The sequence below is a fragment of the Ailuropoda melanoleuca genome, chromosome 8 (genome assembly GCF_002007445.2).
Source record: "Ailuropoda melanoleuca isolate Jingjing chromosome 8, ASM200744v2, whole genome shotgun sequence".
Classification (NCBI taxonomy): domain Eukaryota; kingdom Metazoa; phylum Chordata; class Mammalia; order Carnivora; family Ursidae; genus Ailuropoda; species Ailuropoda melanoleuca.
Genome location: NC_048225.1, coordinates 41,002,973 through 41,027,585, shown reverse-complemented (window position 1 = coordinate 41,027,585; position 24,613 = coordinate 41,002,973). Strand labels below are relative to the sequence as shown.

General features: G+C 37.5%; 1 protein-coding gene across 1 annotated transcript in view; it reads right to left on the bottom strand.

Moving 5' to 3' along the window:
• NOX4 (NADPH oxidase 4) overlaps positions 1-24,613 on the bottom strand; it is a 175,996-nt gene that overhangs the window by 22,556 nt on the left and 128,827 nt on the right. The window contains exon 14 of the mRNA XM_002927842.4: positions 1,402-1,521. Within this exon, the coding sequence (XP_002927888.2) occupies positions 1,402-1,521 (120 nt within the window). The remainder of the gene's footprint in view (positions 1-1,401; positions 1,522-24,613) is intronic.

Below are 24,613 nucleotides of genomic sequence, written 5' to 3'. Positions count from 1 at the left end.
CTGGCTTGGAATATGGTTATTTTTCTAAGAACCTCCCAAAAGTCCCAAATTTGTAAGAAGTATTTAAAACTGAAATAAAATATCATTCAAGCACATCATTTCAACTTTATTATTTCCTTCTTTAGTACTCCAAAAAAGGCTCTTAATGCAAATTGTGTCTACTTGAAAAGTGAATGGAATAGATTTGAGAATAATTTCCTACTGTTATTTTGTTAGTGTTTTCATGACAATACTAATCCATTAATTTCTGCTTATCATCCTAGAACAAAAATAACTAAAAAAGTATTTCCTACATAAGCAATCTTACATTTGAAATTTCTATTCTTCAGTCTGTTAGAAATTTGCTGAGTAACAGACCAAGGAATCATGTGCTCATTTGTCATCTCCCAGCAAAGCTTTTCCTAACCATACATCTATAATGATCCCAGCCCTTTATTTCCATATCCCATTAATCTCTCTTCTTTTTATCAGAGTTCTAATATTTTCTGAAATAATGTTATTTATGAATTTCTCACTGGTTTATTTTTTACCTGCTCCATTTGAATATAAGCTTTTTAAAGGCAGGGTCTCTGTTTCATTCATTGCTGTATTTACCAGTCCCTATAGGATGGATTGGCACACAGGTGCTCAACGGTATTTGCTGACAGGAAGGAAGAGGATTGCCAATTACTATTTAGGAGGAAGTACAGAAATGAAGGCTGGTGGAATGGCTTTAAAAGGACAGAGGAACGCCTGACTGTGATACTTTACAGGGCAGCATGCTGAAAGCCATGGACCACATACTGAGAATCATTGAATTATTATCTCATCAATCAGTAAATGGAGTTCCATGAACAAGTACAGTAGTCCCTACTAATCAGTGGTTTCATTTTCTGTGGTTTTAGTTACCCGCGGTAATCCATGGCTGGGAGGCAGATGATTCTCCATCTGACGTATTGTCAGAAGGTCAACAGCAGCATAATGCTTACAACATTCACCTCACTTCATCTCATCACATAGGCATTTTACCATCTCATCTCATCCCAAGAAGAATGGTGAATCCAGTACAATAAGATATTGTCAGGGGGAGAAAGAGACACCTCACTCATATAACTTTCATCACAGTATAGTGTTATAACTGTTCTATTTTAATATTAATTATTGTTGTTAATCTCTTCCTGTGCCTAACTTATTAAATTTTATCACAGGCATGTATGTATAGGAAAAAACATAACATATGTAGGGTTCAATACTATCTGCACTTTAAGGCATTCACTGGGAATCTTGGAACATACTCCCTGTACACAAAAGGGGGATTACTGTAGACAAATTCTATGAGGAATTACCTCATACTAAAAGAGAGATGTTTGAAATATTGATAGTTCTCTATTTGAACTAATAAAACCGACCAAAATAACATACAGCAGAGTGTTGAGTATTGATGCAAATGGAGTTACTCCAATGCCTCCAGCCACACAGAGGCTAACCTCGTAGTTCAATGATTCCTCAAATGGACTTCCAAATGGACCATCAATGTATAGCCTGTGGAGAAGGCAGACAAAGGTGGGGAAAATGAAAATAAGTTAAATTAATTCTCTGTAATTGGTAGCAAACATGTTGAATCCAATTCCCAGGCTTTGTATGGCTCAGGCCTTATTTCATTGTTCTCATACTGACAAACCTAAAGGAACAAGAAGTGTTATGCATGAAGTCTCAACATTAAAACAGGTACATCTGTTTCTAAGCCTTCCCTTTTTGAGGCAAACATTAATTAAAAGTATAGAGAAGGGTAATAGGACCATGACAGATAGCTAAGGACAAGTTAAAGCTCTGATCATATTTTATTACTGTATTTGACTAAATCAAAATATCAATTGCTTTACTGTGTCTAAAGTCAATAAATAAGGTTCTCTTTAATGCCAAACTCAGTAACAGAAATATTTACTGAATCATTTACTCTGTGAACAGAAAAGTAATGAGAGAGAGAGAAAAAAAAAAGAAACTGTTTCCCTCTTGCCCTAGTGAAGTTTATTAGTATAGAAACAACTGGAAAACAATCTCAAAAGAATCTCTGCTTACTTGAGATTGTATTTTCAAGTGTGTATGTGTGTGAAATCCTTAACTACAACAGAACTTGCCAATTGTTCACTTGATATTTTCCCTGTCTTCTCTCCTAATAACAAAACACTAATTTATTAAGGGAAGCAAAGTACCCAGCCAAAACACTACATCGCCCAAACTCCACTGCATTTATTTGGACTGTGTGACTCTGTTCTGGTTAATGTCACGTAAATGGCAGTGCTATTGGAAAACTAGAAGGCTCTCTGCAGAATACTGCGTCAGCTGAAAGTTGCAGCTCTATATCCCTCCCTTTGTTTCCTTCTTTCTGGTACCTAAAATGTTGACCTGATGGACTTCATACTTACCTTTGATGGCTTTAGAATTAAGATAGCCTCTCTAAACTACCTAGCTCCAGGTATCTCTAGTGTGAAAGATATCTTAAAGGTATTGCCATTTTAATGCTTTTTTTCCTAGCACATAAAAAAGTAACTTTTCTAAAACATAGCAACTGTCCCCAAAAGTACATTTATGTCATCAGTCTTATGATATACATGTCTTTCACTGTGAGGAGCAACTGCAACAGTAGATCACTTACTTTTAAGCATCTGTGGTCTTACTGGTTAAATGTTAAATGAATGAATGAACGGACAGTCTTTTGACCCCTGAGATCCATGGCATGCAGTCTAAGTTGTATCCCATTAGTCACTGCCAATATTTGGTTTCCATTTCTCCTGGGTACTTATAGACAATACTCCTTGGAATTTTTGTGATTATATTGAGCCATACATCTAATTCTGACCACTGGGCTGTGAGACTTGCTACTTCTGGAATAAGGCAGGGAAAAGCTCTGTTCCTTCCATGAAAACTAAAAGCCATGAATTGAACCAGAAGACAAAAGCCAACTGAATCCCTGAGCTGTTCTGGATCCATTGGACCCACAGAAGTCACTTCATGAGTAAGAAAGAAATCTATTTTGTGTCTAATCACATTTTCAGGATATTTCAAGTTTCACTAGTTACTGCAGCAGAACTCAGACCAGCATGACTACCACACGTACAGTTTATATTTAAATCCTCAAAGGAATTTGCAAGAGTGCTGATTTTAAAAAATACTATAGTCTATAAAAAAGCTACTTACTGTACCTCACGGAACAATAACCAAAATTTGATTGCTTAAGATAGTGTTCTAAGCATAGCAGAAATTCAGAAAATATTGATAGATATTGATTCTTATTACATCCATCTCCTTCAAATTTTACAGATTAGTCACTCAACAAACATGCACTGTGTACCAATGATTTCTGTGATATTATTTTGGGCTCAAAGATAAAATTAACACCAGAACATCAAAAATGACCTCACTGAAGTTTTTGCATCTTCATATGAAAATCACATTACATGGGTTGGAAGATAAAAGAATGACTACAATACTTTGATCTATTTAAAGATAAGATATTTAAAAACATCAGTGATAAAATTGGCAGATGCTTTTAACATGTATTTAAAGAGCAGAATTTAGGATACGATTGTTTATACTTGTCTGATGTACAATGCTTTCATAAAGATATTTTCAATGAACAGAAAAAGAACAACCTGAAAACAAAGCTACCAGAAGATACTTGAAAATTAATGATCAGTACCTTAGATTCTTGATAGAAATCTCAAAATATCAGTGGCTCAAAAACAACATATGTGAATTGATTCTACCACTTCCCACCATGTAAGCAAATCTAGAATATAAACTTTAAGTAAGAAAGTTGGGCTTAAAAATAAATACTGCCAACTGTAAAAACAGATCATTGCAAATCTCTACAACTATTTTAGAATCTACTACACCCAGTGCAATCTTCTCTTAATTAGTCATTCACTCATTGAGAAAATGCTTTTATGCACCTGTAATGTGCTAGACAGTGTGCAAAGTGTCAGAGAAACAGAAATGAGCAAGATAGAAAAAGTCCTTGGCCTCTTCTTTCTTTGATCCTAGTGGAAGAGGAGCTAGCCCATAAAGAAGGATATAAAAAGATATATAATGTCACACAGTGATAAGTGCTTTCAAAAACAGGTAAAATACAGTCATTGTTGGAGCTAGGTGACTGGTACATAAAAATTCATCATACTATTCTGTTTACTTTTATATGTGCTTGAAATTTTGCATTAGCAGTTTAAAGGGATAGTCAGAGAAGGACTCTCTGTGCATATGGCAATTGAACAGAGACTTAAATTAAGTGAAGAAGAGGCAAGATATAAAAACATCTGGAAGAAGAATCTTTCCAGCAGGAATAACAGGAAGTATAAATAAACAAAGCATTTTGGCTTAAAGATATATTCACACCAGCTAAACCCTGCCTGGGAATTTTCAGCTCAGTTTCCGCATTCAATCTCCTGCTAATTACATTTATGAATTTTTCTTTGTCAGGACTAATGCTCTGTTTGGACCAGTCCCTGTCATTTGTTCATTAACAAAATTTTTAGCATCCTATAAAAGGTACTTTCAGGCTCTGGAGATGATGGCAGTGAAAGAGACAAACATCCCTGTCCTCGGAGAGGGCTTCTCTCTTGTGTGATTATCTAACACATCCTTTATTTGCATATATTATGTTCCATGTGCAAAGTCCTAGAGATAGAAAAGTACATCCCCTGTCCTCAGTAATTATGGTGCTGTCCACTTCTTTACTCGTGTCTGCTTCCTATAAGAAAAAATAAACACAAGGACATTTTATTTGACCAACAAAGGAGAAAAGCAGTTATGAAACACACCTCTTTCCTACTTGTCTGCTTTACAAGCAACAGACCCCCATGCACACCTTCCCTACATGTTTGCTGTTCCAGAATAACTTTTGGCAAGAAGAAAAGAATTCAGGGTTCTAGATATTTACTAGGGTTGAGAGCACAGGCCAGATACTTGTCCTTGCCAAATCTGATTTCCTTCACTTTGAAAACGACCAATCACACGTGGTGACACAGAAAAAGCCTGCTTAAGAATTGTGGAGGGCCACAAATATCAGAAATGCTCTTTGTTAATGGCATCAATGAGCCCCTGCAGTGCCCTCCTGTCAGATCAACTGAGAGGTCCAGCGTGAGATGACAAGTAGATGGGAATGTGGGGCAAAGGACCTTAGAGAAGCAGCTGTTTTTTTGTTTTTTTCATTGATTTTAGTTTTTAAATTTTTATTCCGGTATAGCAAATACATGGTTATATCAGTTTTAAGTGTACAATATAATGATTCGACAATTCTATATATTATTCAGTGCTCATCAGGGTAAGTGTACTCTGAATTCCCATCACCTATTTCACCCATCCCCACACCTACCTCCCCTCTGGTAACCATCAGTTTGTTCCCTATTAGAGTCTGGTTTTGGTTTGTCTCTCTCTTTTTTTCCCTTTGTTTATTTGTTTTGCTTCTTAAATTCCACATATAAGTGAAATCATATGGTATTTGTCTTTCTCTGACTGACTTATTTCACTTAACATTATATTCTCTAGCTCCATCCATGTCTTTGCAAATGGCAGGATTTCATTCTTTTTTATGGCTGAATAATATTCCATTGTGTATATTTATCACTTCTTTTCTATTCATCTATTGATGGACACTTGGGCTGCTACTGTAGTTTGGCTATTGTAAAAATGCTGCAATAAACACAGTGGTGAATATATCCCTTTGAATTAGTGTTCTTGTTTTCTTTGGATAAATACCAGTAACACAATTACTGGATTGTAGGGTAGTTTTATTTTTAAGTTAAAAAAAAATTATTATGTTATGTTAGTCACCATACAGTACATCATTAGTTTTTGATGCAGTGTTCCATGATTCATTGTTTGCATATAACACCCAGTGCTCACTGCAATACATGCCCTCCTTAATATCCATCATCAGGCTAATCCATCCCCCCTCCCCTCTCCCCTCTGAAACCCTCAGTTTGTTTCCCAGAGTCCACAGTCTCTCGTGGTTCATCTCTCTCTCTGATCCCCCACCCCTTCCTTCTCCTAATGTACTCCATGCTATTCCTTATGTTCCACATATAAGTGAAACCATATGATAATTGTCTTTTGAGGAACCTCCATACTGTTTTCCACAGTGGCTGCACCAGTTTGTATTCCCACCAACACTGCATAAGAACACCTTTTTCTTCACATCATAGCCAACACTTGTTTCTTGCGTTTTTGATTGTAGCCATTCTGACAGGTATGAGTTGCTATCTCATTGTACTTTCAATTTACTTTTCCTTGATGATGAGTGATGTTGAGTATCTTTTCAGATGTCTGTTGGCTTCTTGTATGTCTTCATTGGAAAAATGTCTATTCAGGTCCTCTGTCCATTTTTAAATTGCACTATATGATTTGGGGTGTTGAGTTGTATCAGTTTTTTATATATTTTGGATACTAACCCTTTATCGGATATGTCATTTACAATTATCTTCTCCCATTTCGTAGTTGTCTTTAATGTTCTTAGTTGTTTCCTTCACTGTGCAAAAGCTTTTTATTTTGATGTAGTCACAATACTTTATTTTGCTTTAGTGTTCCTTGCCTCAGGAGACAAACCTAGAAAAATGTGTTATAGCTGATGTCAGAGAAATTACTGCCTGTGCTCTCTTCTAGGATTTTTGTATTTAGGTCTCGTATTTAGGTCTTTAATCCATTTTGACTTTATTTTTGTGTTGGGTGTAAGAAAGTGGTCCAGTTTCATTCCTCTGCATGTTGCTTCCAGTTTTCCCAGCACCATTTGTTGAAGAGACTGTCTTTTCTCATTGCATCTTCTTTCCTACCATGTCAAAGATTAATTGACCATATAATCATGGATGTATTTCTGGGTTTTCTATTCTGTTCTATTGATCAATGTGTCTTTTTTATGTCAGTATCATACTGTTTTGATTACTACAGCTTATAATATAACTTAAAGTCTGGAATTCTGATACCTCCAATTTTGTTTTTCTTTCTCAAGATTGTTTTGGCTGTTTGGGGTCTTAGTTGGTTCCATACAAATTTTAGGATTGTTTGTTCTAGTTCTGTGAAAAATGCTGTTGGTATTTTGATAGGAATTGCATTAAATGCATAGGTCGCTTTGGGTAGTACAGACATTTTAAAAATATTTGCTTTTCCAACCCTCGAGCATGGAATCTCTTCCCATTTCTTTGTGTTGTCTTGAATTTCTTCCATCAATGTTTTACAGTTTTCAGAGTTTATTCCTAAATATTTTATTGTTTTTGGTGCAACTCTAAATGGGATTGTTTTCTTAATGTCACTTTGTGCTGCTTCATTATTAGTGTATGGAAATACAAAAGATTTCTGTACATTGATTTTGTATCTTGTGACTTTATTGAACTCGTTTATCAGTTCTAGTATTTTTTGGTGCAGTCTTTAGGTTTTTCTGTTAGTAGTATCATGTGCAAATAGTGAAAGTTTTACATCTTCTTTATCACTTTGAATGCCTTTTATTTGTTTTTTGTTGTCTGATTGCTATGGCTGGGACTTCCAGTACTATGTTGAACAAGTGGTAAGAGTGGACATTCTTGTCTTGTTCCTGACCTTAGGGGAAAAGCTCTCAGTTCCCCGATTGAGTATGACGTTTGCTGTGGATTTTTCACATAGGGTCTTTATTATATTGAGTTATGTTCCCTCTAGATCTACTTTTGTTGAGTGTTTTTATCATGAATGGATGTTGTACTTTGTCAAATGATTTTTCTGCATCTATTCAAATGATCATATGGCTTTCAACCTCTTATTAATGTGATGTATAACAATATTTGTAAATATTGAACCACCCCTGCATCCCAGGAATAAATCCCACTTGATCACGGTGAATGATTTTTTTTTTAATGTACTGGTGGATTTGGTTTGCTAGTATTTTATTGAGGATTTTTGCATCTATGTTCACCAGAGATATTGGTCTGTAGTTCTCTTTTTTTGTGGTGTCTGGTTTTGGTATCAGGTAATTCTGGCCTCATAAAATGAATTTGGAAGTTTTCCTTCTTTTTCTATTTTTTTTAAACAGTTTGAGAGAAATAGGTATTAACTGTTCTTTAAATATTTGGTAGAATTCACATACAAAACGATCTGGTACTGGACTTTTGTTTGCTGGAGTGTTTTGATTAGTGATTCAATTTCTTTGCTGGTTATCAGTCTGTTGAAATTTTCTATTTCTTCTTGCTTTAGTTTTGGTAGGTTATATGTTTCTAGGAATTTATCCATTTCTTCCCTTAGGTCTCTTGTTGTGGTTTGGTACTGTTCTTTCATTTGGGACATGTTTCTGTCTTCTCATTTTGTCTAACTCTCTGTGTCTGTTTCTATAGTTTAGAAAAGTCAGCTATGCCTCTTGCTCTTGATGGTAATGACATCATGAAGAAAGGATCCTGTAATGCCCACCAGTGCAGCGTCCCCTGTTCCCCCGGACTTGGCACTTCAGAGAGTGTCTCGTATGTGTATTGCATGTGCTCTGCTGTTGAGTCTTGGTCTCTTATTCCTTCAGTCTAGTTGTTTGCCCAGGCTGTCTCTGCCTGTTTTGGGCAATGTTTGGTCCCTAGATGGGTGGGGCATGTTTTAACAAGGTGTGCAGTGGTATGCTCGTGAAGTGAGACCTGCCACCACTGTGAGATGAGGTCCTGCAAAACATGCAGGTTTGGGAGGTTTGTGCACATCTAGGAGAGGGACCTGCAGTGCCGGAAGTGAGGCAAGTGTGACTGAGAAGGGCACATCTGCTGAACCACAGGGGTGCAGAGCTTGGCGCAAGCAAGTTAGGTAGCAGGGCTGTGCTGGTTCCTACAGGTGACTGCTGTTTATGTTGGAGGGCAGAAGAAGGAAGTGGCACCTGCCAGCTCCTTTGTTCCTGGAGGAGCCTTCCTGTGATCCCTGATCTTCAGGCCACACTCTGAGATGAGTAAATCACTCTCCTTCTTCTCCCTTCAGCACTTTCAAACTGCTCTTCTATGCTGTATCTCTGCCGACTGTTTGTAGTGCTTTCTCTTTAAGGGTAGGGACTCAGCTTCCAAACACTTTCCAGACTCTCCCAGAGCTGAGCCCACTAATTTTTAAAATTCCAGGCTTTAAGTCCCACTGGTTATAAGAACTCATGAGATTCAGCCCTTCTCAAGTCCAAAACCAAATGTTATGGGGTTTCGTCCTCTCTGTTCATGAGCTTCCTGGTGTGAAAGTCTGTTTTTCACCCTTCTCCACATCACCGGCTTCTTCCCCACTGTGGACAATCACGGCCTGTATCTGGACTCCTTGCTTGTCTATGTGAAGTTGCAGTCCCTCCTGCTGGGAGGGAAAAAGCCACCTTTGCCATGGGAAGCTGAGTTTAGAAGAAATAAGGACAGGAGAGTGTTGGTCACAGCTGGTTCATTGTCCAGGAAACCCAGAGTGATCTCCGGGGGTCATCTGTAGACTATTCTGTCTGTTTCACCACTGGCATTGGTCAGTAGCATCAGGACCATTTTACTCCCAAAACACGCTGTCACTATCCCTACCTTCCGTGATGTGTCGTCTTCTCTACCTTTAGTTGTGGAGTTTATTCTGCTAATCCTAGGATTGTTTTCTGGGTTACACTGATGTGAATGAGTGTTATCTAGTTGTTTCCACAAGACAACGCAAGTTTAGGGTCCTCCTACTCTACCATCTTCCCAGCCTGTATCTTCTCTGCTTTGTTTGTTTGTTTGTTTGTTTGTTTTGTTTGAAATACTTTTTGCAATTGGAGAAACAATTTTTTTCTTCTTTGGGAGGAAAGATGAAGAATGAAATTACTGGTAATTTGGCAACACCTGGGCTTTTGAGGGAGGCAGGAAGAGGAACTATGAGTCACTTTTCATGTATTTAATGTGATTAATGTGTAAAATCCATTGCCTTTAATTTATGAGCAGTGATTTTCACCCATCTTAGTACCTGCTCTTTAAAGGAATGCGATATGCCTACTATCATTTTTTTGTCTTGTTTTGTTTTGTTTTTGTTTTGTGAGACGATTACAGAAACTAAAGGCAACTCTCCAAAGTCTTGCAACAACATAATGGAGGTGAGATTCACCTGATATATTTTTAAACTACGGCTGATGACTAATAAAAATTTTCATTATGAAGGAGTGTGGATATAAGAGAATTCTAAGAAAAGGAGGGATGCTCTTTCCTGGACCTTTCAAAGATATATAAACATTTCTTTGAAAATTCAGTAAGTTTTCCCTTGAAAGTAGGATATACTAACATGTTTAAAATTGATTTAATGTTGCCAGGGTGGCTCAGTAGGTTAAGCATCTGCCTTTGGCTCAGGTCATGATCTCAGGGTAGTGGGATCGAGTCCAACATTGGGTTCCCTGCTCAGCAGGGAGTCTGTTTCTCCCTCTCTCTCTACCCTTTTCCCCTGCTCGTGCTCTCACTCTCTCTCAAATAAATAAATAAAATATTTTTAAAAACATTCTTTTTAAAAAAAACAAAGTTGATTTAATTTTTCAATGTGTAATATCGATCAGCTCATAAGCCAGTTACATCAGATCTCTTCCTCTCAACAGAAAAATCCATGGGCTGCAAATTAATTCAACTATATTAAAAAATAAACATAAAACCAACAGTTCTCGAACTCTTGTTCCCCAGTACTTCCTATTACTTCCCTCAAAACACATTGACGTCATAATAAATTAAAATAGAACTTATTTAGATAATCTGATAATTTGTAAAAATTATTTTAAGAAAGATATGCAATATGTTAATTTAAGAAAATAGATACTAATTATACAAGTATTTCAAAGAATAATAATACAAGGAGGAAAAAGTATTTTGTAGTCAAATTAATTTGGAAAATATGTTAAGAAAGTTTTTTTTATTTGTTTATTTAAAAATTTCTTTTTTGGGGGGGCAAGCAGAGGGAGAGAGAGAATCCAGCATGGAGCTGGATCTCACAACCCTGAAATCATGATCTGAACCCAAATCAAAAGTCAGATGCTTAATTAATTGAGCCACCCAGGCATCCCTAAAAATTTCTTTAAAAAATAAAAAATAAATAAATAAATAATTTCCTTAATTCAAAACTAGGGAAGCCTTCCATATGCCCAAAGTGCCTTATGAACCTCTAAGCAGGGGACACACAATACTTTGAAACATATTTCACCATAAATTCTTTCTCCATAAAATATTTGCCAAGATTTTAGAGAGTAGGGAACAAGTTAGGAAATACAAAATCAAGAAATAGAAAAAGTATTCTTCTTTACCAGACCACTTTCCTCACTAGGTTTCACAAAGGATTACTAGCTACAACAGACACTGCAAAAAATTATTTTAAAGATTAAGTGGGTGGGGAATTAATGTCCTTTTATTTAACTTATAAGAATGGAAGTCTTAATATAAGTAAAGCCCACTACTATCTGATACTGCTGCAAAAAAAAAAAAAAAAAGGCAGAGAGGTGGGGCGCCTGGGTAGCGCAGTCGTTAAGCGTCTGCCTTCGGCTCAGGGTGTGATCCCGGCCTTCCGGGATCGAGTCCCACATCGGGCTTCTCGGCTGGGAGCCTGCTTCTTCCTCTCCCACTCCCCCTGCTGTGTTCCCTCTCTTGCTGGCTGTCTCTCTGTCAAATAAATAACTAAAATCTTAAAAAAAAAAAAAAAGCAGAGAGATGATTAATTGCAATATCTGCCCACAAGGGGGTTACAAAGTGGGACCCCCTTATATGCTGGGACAGTGCGCAGCATATAAAATGAGGCACAATTTGAGAAGTTCCTTACATGTGCTTTATATCCATGTTATATATACACAATGTTTTGTGCTTTTCACATATTATATGTCATAATCTTAACACTATATGAGGTGGTTACAGTATAACTATCTCCATTTAACAAATTAAGACCCTGAGGCCACGAGAGGTGCCAAAACAGGTCTGAAGTTCCACATTTCCAAACGGAGGAGGGAGAGGATGAGGGAGAGGAAAACATGAGGAGAGACGGATCACCTCAGCAAAAGCTAGATGGGCTGAAATGTTGGAACTGTTCAGTGGTATTTAGGTTTTATAGCTATGCACGCACAACTTTTAAAAACACTTTTATCACAGAGATTCCAGCAAGGGTTGGGGGTGGGGGTAGGTAGAGTGAACAGCTTAGAGATTACAATTTTGTAATTTTCCATCCCTGACTTCTCTGTCACCATAAAACTACCATTTAACTGCATTTTGATAAATGTAAGTTTCTTAGGAATTAAAAATGTCATGTTATAAAAAGAATAGATTTTACTCAATAAATATATTTTTAAAGAATAAACAAAGGACGTGATGTGCTAGCCTAAGACATAAAAGATCTTGGGATTATTAGCTGTAGCCACTGAAAGAGGACGCCATTATACAAAGTTAAAATGAAGTAAATATTTTTTTCTTAATAGTCATAAGGTGTATAACAATCCTGAACAATTTTATGGTGTTTTAAAGATCAAAAAACACACCTGTATGAATTTCTGATTTGATGTCACAACAATCCTGGGTCAGCAAAATATGGCAAAAATGGACATTCCTCCACATCTTCTATCTAGGTTGATGTCAAAGATGTTACTTTTAATGAAGTTTCAGAGGATAACAGGCCTTGGGGGGAGTGAGGTTTCTATAGGGAATAGCTATCTTTGAATTAAACTAGACAGCCCAAGGATTATTTTTCTAACCAGAATAAATTCATAGGCCTAATCTTTTTGTTTATGGAAAGATATTACAACGTACGACTATCAGCCTTTTCCTTGTCTGTCCCTGGACAACAACAAGGCTATGTGGTTGGCACAGTGCTAAATGATTTAGATGAATTATTTATCATTATTAAATTAGAGTTAAATGATATTATTTGACTACATTGATTACGAAAGTGAGGCTCTGGCAGTTTAAACATTTGCTCGGGACCAACATCTAATAAGTGTCTTATGTTGACCCTCAGAAAGAATTCTGCTTCTGTTTAGAAAACAAATAACCTAAAACTTCCCAAAACAGTAGTTTGTTTTAATTTTTCCAATCAGAGGAATAATCAAATGAATCTTTTATAAATGATTAGTAACTCCATGTATGCCTAGAAATATTTTTACCTTAAAGTCTATTTTGATCGGAGTTAAGATGGCGGAGGAGTAGGGGTCCCCTTTTTCAGCTGGTCCCCTGAGTCGAGCTGGATAGGTACCAGACCATCCTGAACACCCACAGAATCAGCCTGAGATGCAGGAAGATACATCTGGATCTCTACAAATGAACATCTCCAGTGCTGAGTATTGAGGTACAAAGCGGGGAGCCGTGAAGCCGCGCAGATACCAGAAGATAAACGGAAGGGGGAGGGAGCCACCGTGTTCGGGTGCCAGGAAGCTGTAGCCACCTGCACAAGGGAGGAGGTGGACAAGCGGACCGGCACCCGCGAGAGAGCAGACTGAGATCAGGAGCTGGGGAACACACGCGACCAATCTGAAAACCGGAACTCTGGAGTGCGCAAGAACCACACTGAAAAAGAGCTCTGGAGCGTGCGGGGGCGGCTGGCGGCTGGTGGTGTTAGAAACACAAAGGACAGGGGTGCCTGGGTGGCTCAGTCGTTAAGCGTCTGCCTTCGGCTCAGGGCGTGATCCTGGTGTTCCTGGATCGAGCCCCACATCAGGCTCCTCCACTAGGAGCCTGCTTCTTCCTCTCCCACTCCCCCTGCTTGTGTTCCCTCTTTCGCTGGCTGTCTCTCTCTGTCTAATAAATAAATAAATAAATCTTTAAAAAAAAAGAAACACAAAGGACGGAGACATGCCGGCCCTGGCAGTGAGGGCTGGGACGCCAGGTGTGGTGGGCACATCCCGGGACACTGTAGGGTTTAGCAGCACAAACAGAAACAGAGTTAAAATGGCCAGAAGAGCTCAGTGGAGAGCAGACTGCGATCCCTCCATTCTGAGACAGAGGCTGGGATTTGGCCACTGCTTCTCTGACTCTTAGAAGAGGCACAGCAAAACACCAGGGAAAGCCACCAGAAAACAAAAGCCTGGAAATACCAGCTCAAAGTGTGCCCATCACCATCTCCCCACTCAGGGGACAGGGAGACTCTACCCAAACAGGGTTGCCTGAGTACCAGCGCGGCAGGCCCCTCCACCAGAAGGCAGGCTGAAAAATCAAGAAGCCCACATCCCTAAGGTCCCTAGAAAACAAGTGCACACTGCATGGGTCCTGTTCAATAATTTGGGCTCTGGACAACCCTGAAACCTCTCCTCATCAGAATGACGAGAAGGAGAAATCCCCCCCAGAAAAGAAAAGACAATGAGTCTGTGGCCTCTGCCACAGAACTAACGGATATGGATATACCAAATTATCAGAAATGGAGTTCAGAGTAACAATGGTCAAAATGATGTGTAGACTTGAAAAAAATATTAACGAAAATATTAACGAGAATATAGAATCTCTAAGGACGGAAATGAGAGCGAAATCTGGCATAAATTAAAAATTTTATGAATCAAATGCAGTCAAAACTAGATGCTCTGACGGCCAGGGTAAATGAGACAGAAGAACAAATCGGCAAATCAGAGGATGGGTTAGTAGAAGAGAAAGCTAAAACAGAAACTTGGCTCAAAAAAATCCAATCTCAAGATTGTAGGTTATGGGAGATTACTGACTCAATGAAACGTTCCAATGTCAGAATCATCGGCATCCCCGAGGAGGTGGAGAAAAACAGAGGTCTAGAAGAGATATTTGAACAAATTGCAGCTGAAAACTTCCCTAATCTAGCAAAGGAAACAAGCATTCGTGTCCAAGAGGCAGAGAGGGCCCCTCTCAAGCTCAACCACGACAAACCTACACCACATCATGTCATAGTGCAATTCGCAAATATTAGATCCAAGGATACAGTATTGAAAGCAGCCAGGGCAAAGAAATTTCTCACATACCAAGGAAAAGGTATCAGAATTACGTCAGAACCTGTCTACACAGACCTGGAAGGAGAGAAAGGGTTGGGGGGGGCATTTTTAAAGCTCATTCAGAGAAAAACATGCAGCCAAGGATCCTTTATCCAGCAAGGCTGTCATTCAGAATTGATGGAGAAATAAAGACCTTTCAGAATCTCCAGTCATTGACCAATTTCGTAACCATGAAACCAGCCCTACAGGAGATATTAAGGGGGGTTCTATAAAAGTAAAAAGGCCCCAAGAGTGATACAGAACAGAAAGTCACAGTCTATAGAAACAAAGACTTTACAGGCAACATGGCATCATTAAAATCACATCTCTTAATATTCAGTCTCAATGTAAATGGCCTAAATGTGCCCATAAAACGCCACATGGTTGCAGATTGGATAAAAAGACATGACCCATCCATTTGCTGTCTACAAGAGACTCATTTTGAACCTAAAGATACATCCAGACTGAACGTAAAGGGATGGAATAACATCTGTCACACCAATGGACCTCAAAAGAAAGCTGGGGTAGCAATTCTCATATCAGACAGATTGGATTTTAAACTAAAGACTATAGTTAAGAACAGAGAAGGGCACTATATTATTCTTAAAGTTTGTATCCAACAAGTGGATATGACATTTATAAATATATGCCCCCAACAGGGGAGCGCAAGATACACAAGCCAACTCTTAACCACAATAAAGAGACATATAGATAAAAATACGTTAATAGTAAGGGACCTCAACACTCCACTATCAGCAATAGATAGATCACCTATGCAGAAAATCAAGAGCCTTGAATGCCATACTCGGCGAGTTGAACCTCATAGATATATATATATATATATATAACACTACACCATAGAACAAAAAAATACTCATTCTATTAAAATGCACATGGAACATTCTCAAGAATAGATCATGCTCTGGGTCACAAAACAGGTCTCAACCGATACCAAAAGACTGAAATTATTCCCTGCATATTCTCAGACCACAACGCTTTGAAATTGGAACTCAATCACGAGGAAAAATTTGAAAGAAACTCAAACACTTGGAGACTAAGAACCATCCTGCTCAAGAATGATTCGATGAACCAGGAAATCAAAAATCAATTTAAACAATTTATGGAGACCAACGAGGGTGAAAACACATTGGTCCAAAACCTATGGAACACTGCAAAGGCAGTACTAAGGGGAAAATATATAGCCATCCAAGCCTCACTCAAAAGAATAGCAAAATCTAAAATGTAGTTTTTATATTCTCACCTCAAGAAGCTGGAACAGCAACAGAAGAACAGGCCTAAACCACATAGGAGAAAGCAGTTGATCAAGATTAGAGCAGAGATCAATGAATTAGAAACCAGGAGCACAGTAGAGCAGATCAACAGAACTAGAAGCTGGTTCTTTGAACGAATAAATAAAATAGACAAGCCACTGGCAAGACTTTTCCAAAAGAATAGAGAAAGGACCCGAATTAATAAAATTATGAATGAAAAAAGAGAAGTCACAACAAACAGCAAAGAAATTGGAAGTATTATTAGAAACTTTTATCAACAGCTTTATGCAAATAAATTAAGCAACCTGGGAGAGATGGAGTCCGTCCTGGAAACCTATAAACTAACAAAACTGAAACAGGAAGAAACTGATGATTTAAACAGACCAATTTATTATGAAGAGATTTAAGCAGTGATCAAAAACCTCCCTAAAAACAAGACTGCAGGGCCTGACGGATTCCTGGGGGAATTCTACCAAATGTTCAAAGAAGAGAAATAGTTACAGAAGGAAAACTACCAAACTCATTCTATGAGGCCAATATTATCTTAATCCTCAAACCAGGCAAAGACCCCATCAAAAAAGGAGAATTACAGGCCGATTTTCCTGATGAATATGGACGTCAAAATTCTCAACAAGATCCTAGCTAAGAGGATCCAACAGTACATTAAAAGGATTATCCATACTGACCAAATGGGATTCATCCGTGGGATGCAAGGGTGGTTCAACATTCGCAAATCTATCAGTGTGATAGATTATATCAACAAGAAAAAATCCAAAATCATATGATCCTCTCAATAGATGCAGAAAAAGCATTTGACAAAATACAGCATCCTTTCATGATTAAAACCCTTCAGAGTGCAGGGATAGAGGGTACATTCCTCAATCTCGTAAAAACCATCTATGAAAAGCCTACAGCAAATATCATTCTCAATGGGGAAAAGCTGGAAGCCTTTCCCTTAAGATCAGGAACACGACAAGGATGCCCACTCTCGCCACTATTATTCAACATAGTACTAGAAGTCCTTGCAACAGCAATCAGAAGACAAAAAGGGATCAAAGGTATCCAAATCGGCAANCAGGCAAAGAAGAAGTCAAACTCTCTCTCTTCGTAGATGACAGGATACTCTATATGGAAAACCCAAAAGAATCCACTTCCAAACTACTAGAAGTTATAGAGCAATTCAGTAACGTGGCGGGATACAAAATCAATGCTCAGAAATCAGTTGCATTTCTATACACGAATAACGAGACTGAAGAAAGAGAAATTAGGGAATCCATCCCATTTACAATAGCACCAAAAATCCTACGGTATCTCGGAATTAACTTAACCAGAGACATAAAGGATCTATATTCTAGAAACTACAAATCACTCTTGAAAGACATTGAAGAAGACACAAAAAGATGGAAAAATATTCCATGCTCATGGATTGGAAGAATTAACATAGTTAAAATGTCCATGCTACCCAGAGCAATCTACACTTTCAATGCTATCCTGATCAAAATATGAAGACATTTTTCAAAGAATTGGAACACACAGCCCTCAAATTTGTGTGGAACCCGAAAAGGCCACGAATCACCAAGAAAGTGTTGAAAAGGAAAAACAAAGCTGGGGGCATCACAATGCCGGATTTCGAGCTGTACTACAAAGCTGTGATCACAAAGACAGCATGGTACTGGCACAAAAACAGACACATCGACCAATTCAATAGAATAGAAAACCCAGAAATGGACCCTCAGCTCTTTGGGCAACTAATCTTTGATAAAGCAGGAAAATAAATCCGGTGTAAAAAAGACAGTCTCTTCAATAAATGGTGCTGGGAAAATTGGACAGCTATATGCAAAAGAATGAAACTTGACCACTCTCTCACACCATACACAAAAATAAACTCCAAATGGATGAAAGACCTCAATGTGAGACAGGAATCCATCAAAATTCTAGAGGAGAACATAGGCAACAACTTCTATGACATCGGCCAGAGCAANCTCTATGACATCGGCCACAGCAAACTTTTTCATGACACATCTCCAAAGGCAAGAAAAACAAAAGATAAAATGAATTTGTGGGACTTCTTCAAGATAAAAAGCCTTCTACACAGCCAAGGAAACAGTCAAAAAGTAAGAGGCAGCCCACAGAATGGGAGAAGATATTTACAAATGACACTACAGATAAAAGACTGGTATCTAAGATCTACAAAGAACTTCTCAAACTCAAACCACAAGAAACAAATAAACAAATCATAAAATGGGCAGAAGATATGAACAGACACTTTTCCAATGAAGACATACAAATGGCTAACAGACACATGAAAAAAATGTTCAAAATCATTAGCCATCAGGAAAATTCAAATCAAAACCACACTGAGATACCACTTTACACCAGTTAGAATGGCAAAAATTGACAAGGCAAAAAAACAACAATTGTTGGAGAGGATGCGGAGAAAGGAGATCCCTCCTACATTGCTGGTGGGAATGCAAGTTGGTGCAGCCACTCTGGAAAACAGTGTGGAGGTCCCTTAAACAGTTAAAATTGAGCTACCCTATGACTCAGCCATTGCACTACTGGGTATTTACCCCAAAGAAGATGTAGTGAAGAGAAGGGCCATATGCACCCCAATGTTCATAGCAGCATTGTCCACAATAGCTAAATTGTGGAAGGAGCCGAGATGCCCTTCAACAGATGACTGGATTAAGAAGCTGTGGTCCATATATACAATGGAATATTACTCAGCTAATAAAAAAAGAATGATTTCTCAACATTTCCTGCAACATGGACGGCACTGGAGGAGATAATGCTAAATGAAATAAGTCAAGCAGAGAAAGACAACTATCATATGGTTTCTCTCATCTATGGAACGTAAGAACTAGGAAGATCGGTAGGAGAAGAAAGGGATATAAAGAAAGTTGGGCTAATCAGAAGGGGGAATGAAGCATGAGAGACTATGGACTCCGAGAAACAAACTGAGGGCTTCAGGGGGGAATGGGATAGGCTGGTCATGGGTAGTAAGGAGGGCACGTATTGCATGGTGCACTGGGTGCTGTATGCAACTCATCAATCATGGAACTTCACATCAAAAACCAGGGATGTACTGTATGGTGACTAACATAATATAATAAAAAATATTATTATAAAAAATAAAGAAAGAAAAGTAAAATAAAAAAAAAGTCTATTTTATCTGAAATAATTTTGCTTTGGTCAGAATTTCTCTGCCATATTCCTCACCTTCTTTACTTTCAGCCTTTATCTTTCTATTTTGAGTCAATCTCTTGAAAACTGTCAAATAGCTCAATTTTATTTTCTCATGCCAGGCCGACAGCCTTTTCTTTTGAACTGGAGAACCGAGTTCAGTTATGCTGAGTGACTACCACAATGTCATCTTGTCCTGTTTATTTGTCCTTCTTTGTCTGTTTCTTCCCCTCCCCTTTCTTTCCTTGACTATTTTTTAATTAAGTATTAGTCTCTGTTTTAGTTTTCTATAAGTAAATTATGATGTTTTGCACTGTGAATTTATTTTTATTATATTGCTTGGGATTTATTGGTATCTCTGAATTTGAGATATTTTTCTTCAAATATGATATAGCTTATACTCTTTCTCTCCTTCTTTCCCTTCTTTATGGAAGGCTAATGTAAAGAAATGCAGGAACTTCTCCCTCTACCCACTGTATTTTTTCAATATTTCTTTCTTATTTTCCATATCTTTGTCTCTCTATGCCACATTCCAGGTAATTATTTCAGTTCAATTTGACAGTTCATTTATTCTCCCTGTGGCTGTGTTAACCTGCAAAGTTTATGATATTGTTTCTTTTATTTGGAGAAGCTCTATGGGCCCCTTTTCTAAAGTGTCTTGAGAATTTGATTGTCCTTTGTCCTTTAATCATTTTTCTAATGCTCTGTTTTACCCCCTTTTGATATATGAAACACTTGCTTTAAACTTTTTGAATATATGATTTCTACTAACATATATTCATGGCATTTTTGTGCCTCATTTTTTTAAATGCAAGCTCATATTCCTTGGTGCCTTGTTAAGAGGAGTCCTTTGGGGATTAAAATGTTTCCCCCAAGAAAGAATTTTCATTTTCCTCTTCCAGACAACAGGAGGGTGCCATAAATCTGGACTCACTCTAAACTAAGTTTTTGTCTCTGGGTTTATTGGGCTATATATATATTAGGATTTCACTGTTCCAATCCAAGTGGTCACTAGATATCAGGGGAGAATTTTTGTTTTAATTCTTCTCAGAGCCAAGGACAAAATAAGGCAATCATCCCCACTATCTCCTTCTGCATAGCAGGGTATTTAATCTCTAATTGATCCACTGACGATTGAGCACATGAGGAGTTTAGGCCATTTGCGGGGGGCTCTGATTCACTCTCCCACCCTTCTCAGGGTCCAGGCCTTATCTCTTTGACCACCATGTATACAGCCCATTGAAAGCAGGTCTAAACTTTGGGATAGATAGATAACTTGGTAAGAGCAAATATGAGCTCGAGTACTCCCTTCACTTGCTAGTCTGTATAGAAATTTCTTATGGGTTATGACGCAAAGCAATGCCATCCATTCATTTTCTACATCTCAAACATGCATTGAAACTGCCAGTGTGTGTGTGTGTGTTAGGGAACATTTTTAGGTTTTTTGTATCATTTTGTATCATAGTAACATTATTATCTAGTATACTGTATTATCTAGTATTTTATATATATTTTTCACTCTCAGGTACACAGACACACATACACATACATGAATCCTCACCATTAAACTTAGTTCCTATAGAAAATGAAGGAGAATTTTTTTTTTTTGCCTTTTTATTTTATGTGTTGGCTAATGTCAGCTTGCTCTGCCAACATGCAACTTGAAACTTTTATTCAGATGCAAAAAACAGTTCAAATATTATCAAAGAAAACCTACCAAACTGTTCAACTGTTCAAACACTAGTACTTAAGTGGAAACATGAATTATAAGCTGACCAAACCCCTACTGGATTTTCAAGTGTAACATCTAGTCAAATTTCACACCCCACTCCAACATATATTTAAACACAGCTGTAACCCTTACTAAAATAAAATTACCTCTGAAAGCTTTCAGAGGCAATATAGTCAGTTAAAATAAACACCTTTTAAGACTGAGTTAAGATCTTTAGTTGAGACTTTTTTTACTACAATCAGCAGCCCAATGTGGGGCTCGATCCCAGGACCCTGAGAGACCATGACCTGAGAGGAAGGCAGGCACTTAACCAACTGAGCCATCCAGGCGCCCCTACAATCAGCCTTTCCAACAAAGATTGCTATTTTATAAACTGTATTTAAAGTGTTGTTTATTTAGATGGTGGTGAATCCTTTTATTTCCTGTTCACTTATATGCCTTCAGGCTCAAATATTTAATAATTTTTTTTTTTTATCAAACACATCATTCCATCCTTTTCCTGTCTTTCCTCCTTTTTCTACATGGCTACTGACCTTCCTGCTGAAAGCTAGGTGTAGAGCAGACACCTTAATTGCTAGCTAATTTTAGCTTCTTTTAACTTTCATACCTCAAACTCCTTTGCATTATATTTTGGTTTTGCTACTTCTTTTCCATTAGTTTAGAGAGCTTAATTCAATTAAGAAATAGACCATGGCTTGTACCATATTATGCATCTTCCTGTCTTCACAGCCAATTAGAAAAAAAAAATAGGGGTGGGGATAGGGGAAAAAAACAGAAAAAGTGGGACAAATAAACAAAATTATGGCATAGAATGTAATTCAGTGTAAATGGACCAAAATCTTTGGTTTCAAAGGAAAAGATTGTTAGGCTGGAATAAGAAAATAGAGTAATAGGTCTTTTCAAGAGATCCAAGATTCCGTGTTTTATATCAGGATACAAAGAAGTTGAAAGTTAAGGAGTAGAAATATAGGATATAGTAGAAATTCTAGCAAAAGCAAAATAGCTGTAGTAACACTGATTTCAGACAAAACAGACTTTAAGGAAAAACAGTACTATAGATATACTGTTACTAATCACTTACAACCCAGCTGGCTGCACTTTCAGATTTTCCTTTGTAATCAAAGACAGATGACTATGAAGAGGGAGACTCTGTTCTACTCTGTTCTCTCCTGCTTAGCCTGCTGAGCACTTCTTTCTTCCTGGCAACACATGTGACAAAACGTGACTTTGAAGGGAATGAAAAGCCCTTCATTAGGCTGTGACTAAGATGATGTGGTTCGTTTCTATTTAAAGTGTGGTTCTCAGACCAATAGCATCAATTTTACCTGAGAACTTGTTAGACAGAATCTTAGACCCAACTTCAGATTTATTGAATCACAAACTGTGTTTTATTAAGATTTCCGGGTGATTCCTACGCCTGTTAAAGTCTGAAAGGCACTGCCCTAATGCATCTTTCCAGAGAATTCCACAATGTCAATAGAGAAGTGGGATTTTTCCCTTTGTTTTCCTCTTGAACTCTGTGAACATTATCTTCTTTGAGACTTTTTGAAAGTAATGGGTTAGTGATTTCAAAATCTGGAGGACACTATTACCTGAAGATGAATATTCCCCAAAATTGCATGATCAACAAGGAATGCAAATGAAATCACATATAATCCATGCCTTCAGCATTTCTAGGAGAAGGGGAGGGACTATCTGTTGCAGGAAAAAAAATCACTAAATACCAAAAGATAAAAGAGTGGTTGAAATGGAAGATAGGCAACTGATGTCCAAATTATATATAACTATCATCTCTTAAAAACAAAATAGAACCACTACAATGGCACAGAACTAAAAAATAGAATCCAAGAAAGTAAGAATTCAAGAATACCATCAACAAAATCTCAACCTATTAACTTACATAGGCATTGGAAATTAAATGTCATGTTAGTATATTTTGTGAGTATATAGGTTCCAATATTCTGCCTCACCTTCCCCTGACATCCTTTTTTCCTTCCCTAGGTGAACCCCAAAATGTTGATTTCAGTTGTGACAAAATTTACCAACTGCAACATTTTTCAGACAGATGAAATAAACACTCTGTTTCTGCCATTCTAACTTCTATGATTATCAATCAATTGATCAGAGGTTCTCAATAAACAAAAGGAAAATTATATCATTAATAAGTAAAATTGACAGAAGAAATGGATATAACAGACAAAATACCACACATGGAGGTGCTTTGGAAACAATAAAACCCTAGAAGAATAAAACATAATTTTATAAGTACAGCTGACCCTACTGCTTAGACATTGCCAGATTTCCTCCTTGAATTTTATTACTAACTCAAAAACCAAAGAAAACCAGGACACTGTGTTAAAATAGTTTAGCCTATTATTATCTCCAGTTGCTGGCACTTAATAGGCACCAAACAAATATTTGTTGAAAGAAGTATTGAAAAAATAAAATATGCTCAACATGTTCATTTGCCTCTAACTTGATGACTATTATGGTTGAGCCCCTCATTCCCTATGGGGGAGAATGCTCTTAGTAGGGTAAAATTTTCTGTTCTCAAAACTTCCATAGCAATTCCTTTCAGTACAGAAATCTTAACAGCAAAAATCTGCCTTTTAAACTCTCAGCAGGAGAAAAAAATACAACTTCAAAGAGTTATTGAAAATTTAAGGAAGATAAGTAAAAGTATGTTTTTACTATATAAGAATATAGTAAATTAGAATACAGGCTGTCAGAACTAGTTTAAATCATGGATTTACCAGATGGCACTACATGACTTTGAGCAATTTACTGATCATTCTGTGCCTCAATTGCATCCTTTGTAAATAGAAGGTGATCAAAATAATACATATAATAACACATATAATAATACATATCTCACTGGCTATTGTAAGGATTAAATGAGATAATTCAGGCAAGGCAAAGACCACTGGTTGTCTACTCTTTATTTCATTTTCCCACTTTGTTCCCAATTTTGGGGTGGTGTGATAGTAATGTTTAGGATAACTAGGTGTAAAAGAGCTGGGTTGGGGTTCTGAGAAGTTCCTTGAAAGGGAGGTCAATTCGGATTGCATGCACCTTTCATGAGGGTGGATGAGGATGGGATGGCTGGGATGACGATGTGATGACTCAAGTTGAAGGAGTCATCTTGCAACCACGAGAGGTAAAGGGAGGATAGGAACAAACTCCTCAGATGTGATATGCTGACAACAAATTCCAGCCACCAAGTATCTTGGTACTTCTGGCTACATGAGAAAAATGAGCCCCCCTCATTTTTAGCTACATTTCTATTTTATGTAGCTGAATGCTAATACACCTGATAAGCTTTTCTCATTGTACCCGAACACACTAAGCATTTAATAAATCTTAGATATTATTATTAACAACAACAAAGGTTGAAATTCACATCCAATTAATACTAATGGAAAGTTTCCATTTTTGGAAAATTATTTGCTTTTCTTATCATTATCTGATTAGCTTTCACTTTAAAAAGTTCTTCTAATTAAAAAAACAATCAAAAATGATCTCAGACCTCTACCTCTAAATCCTAAA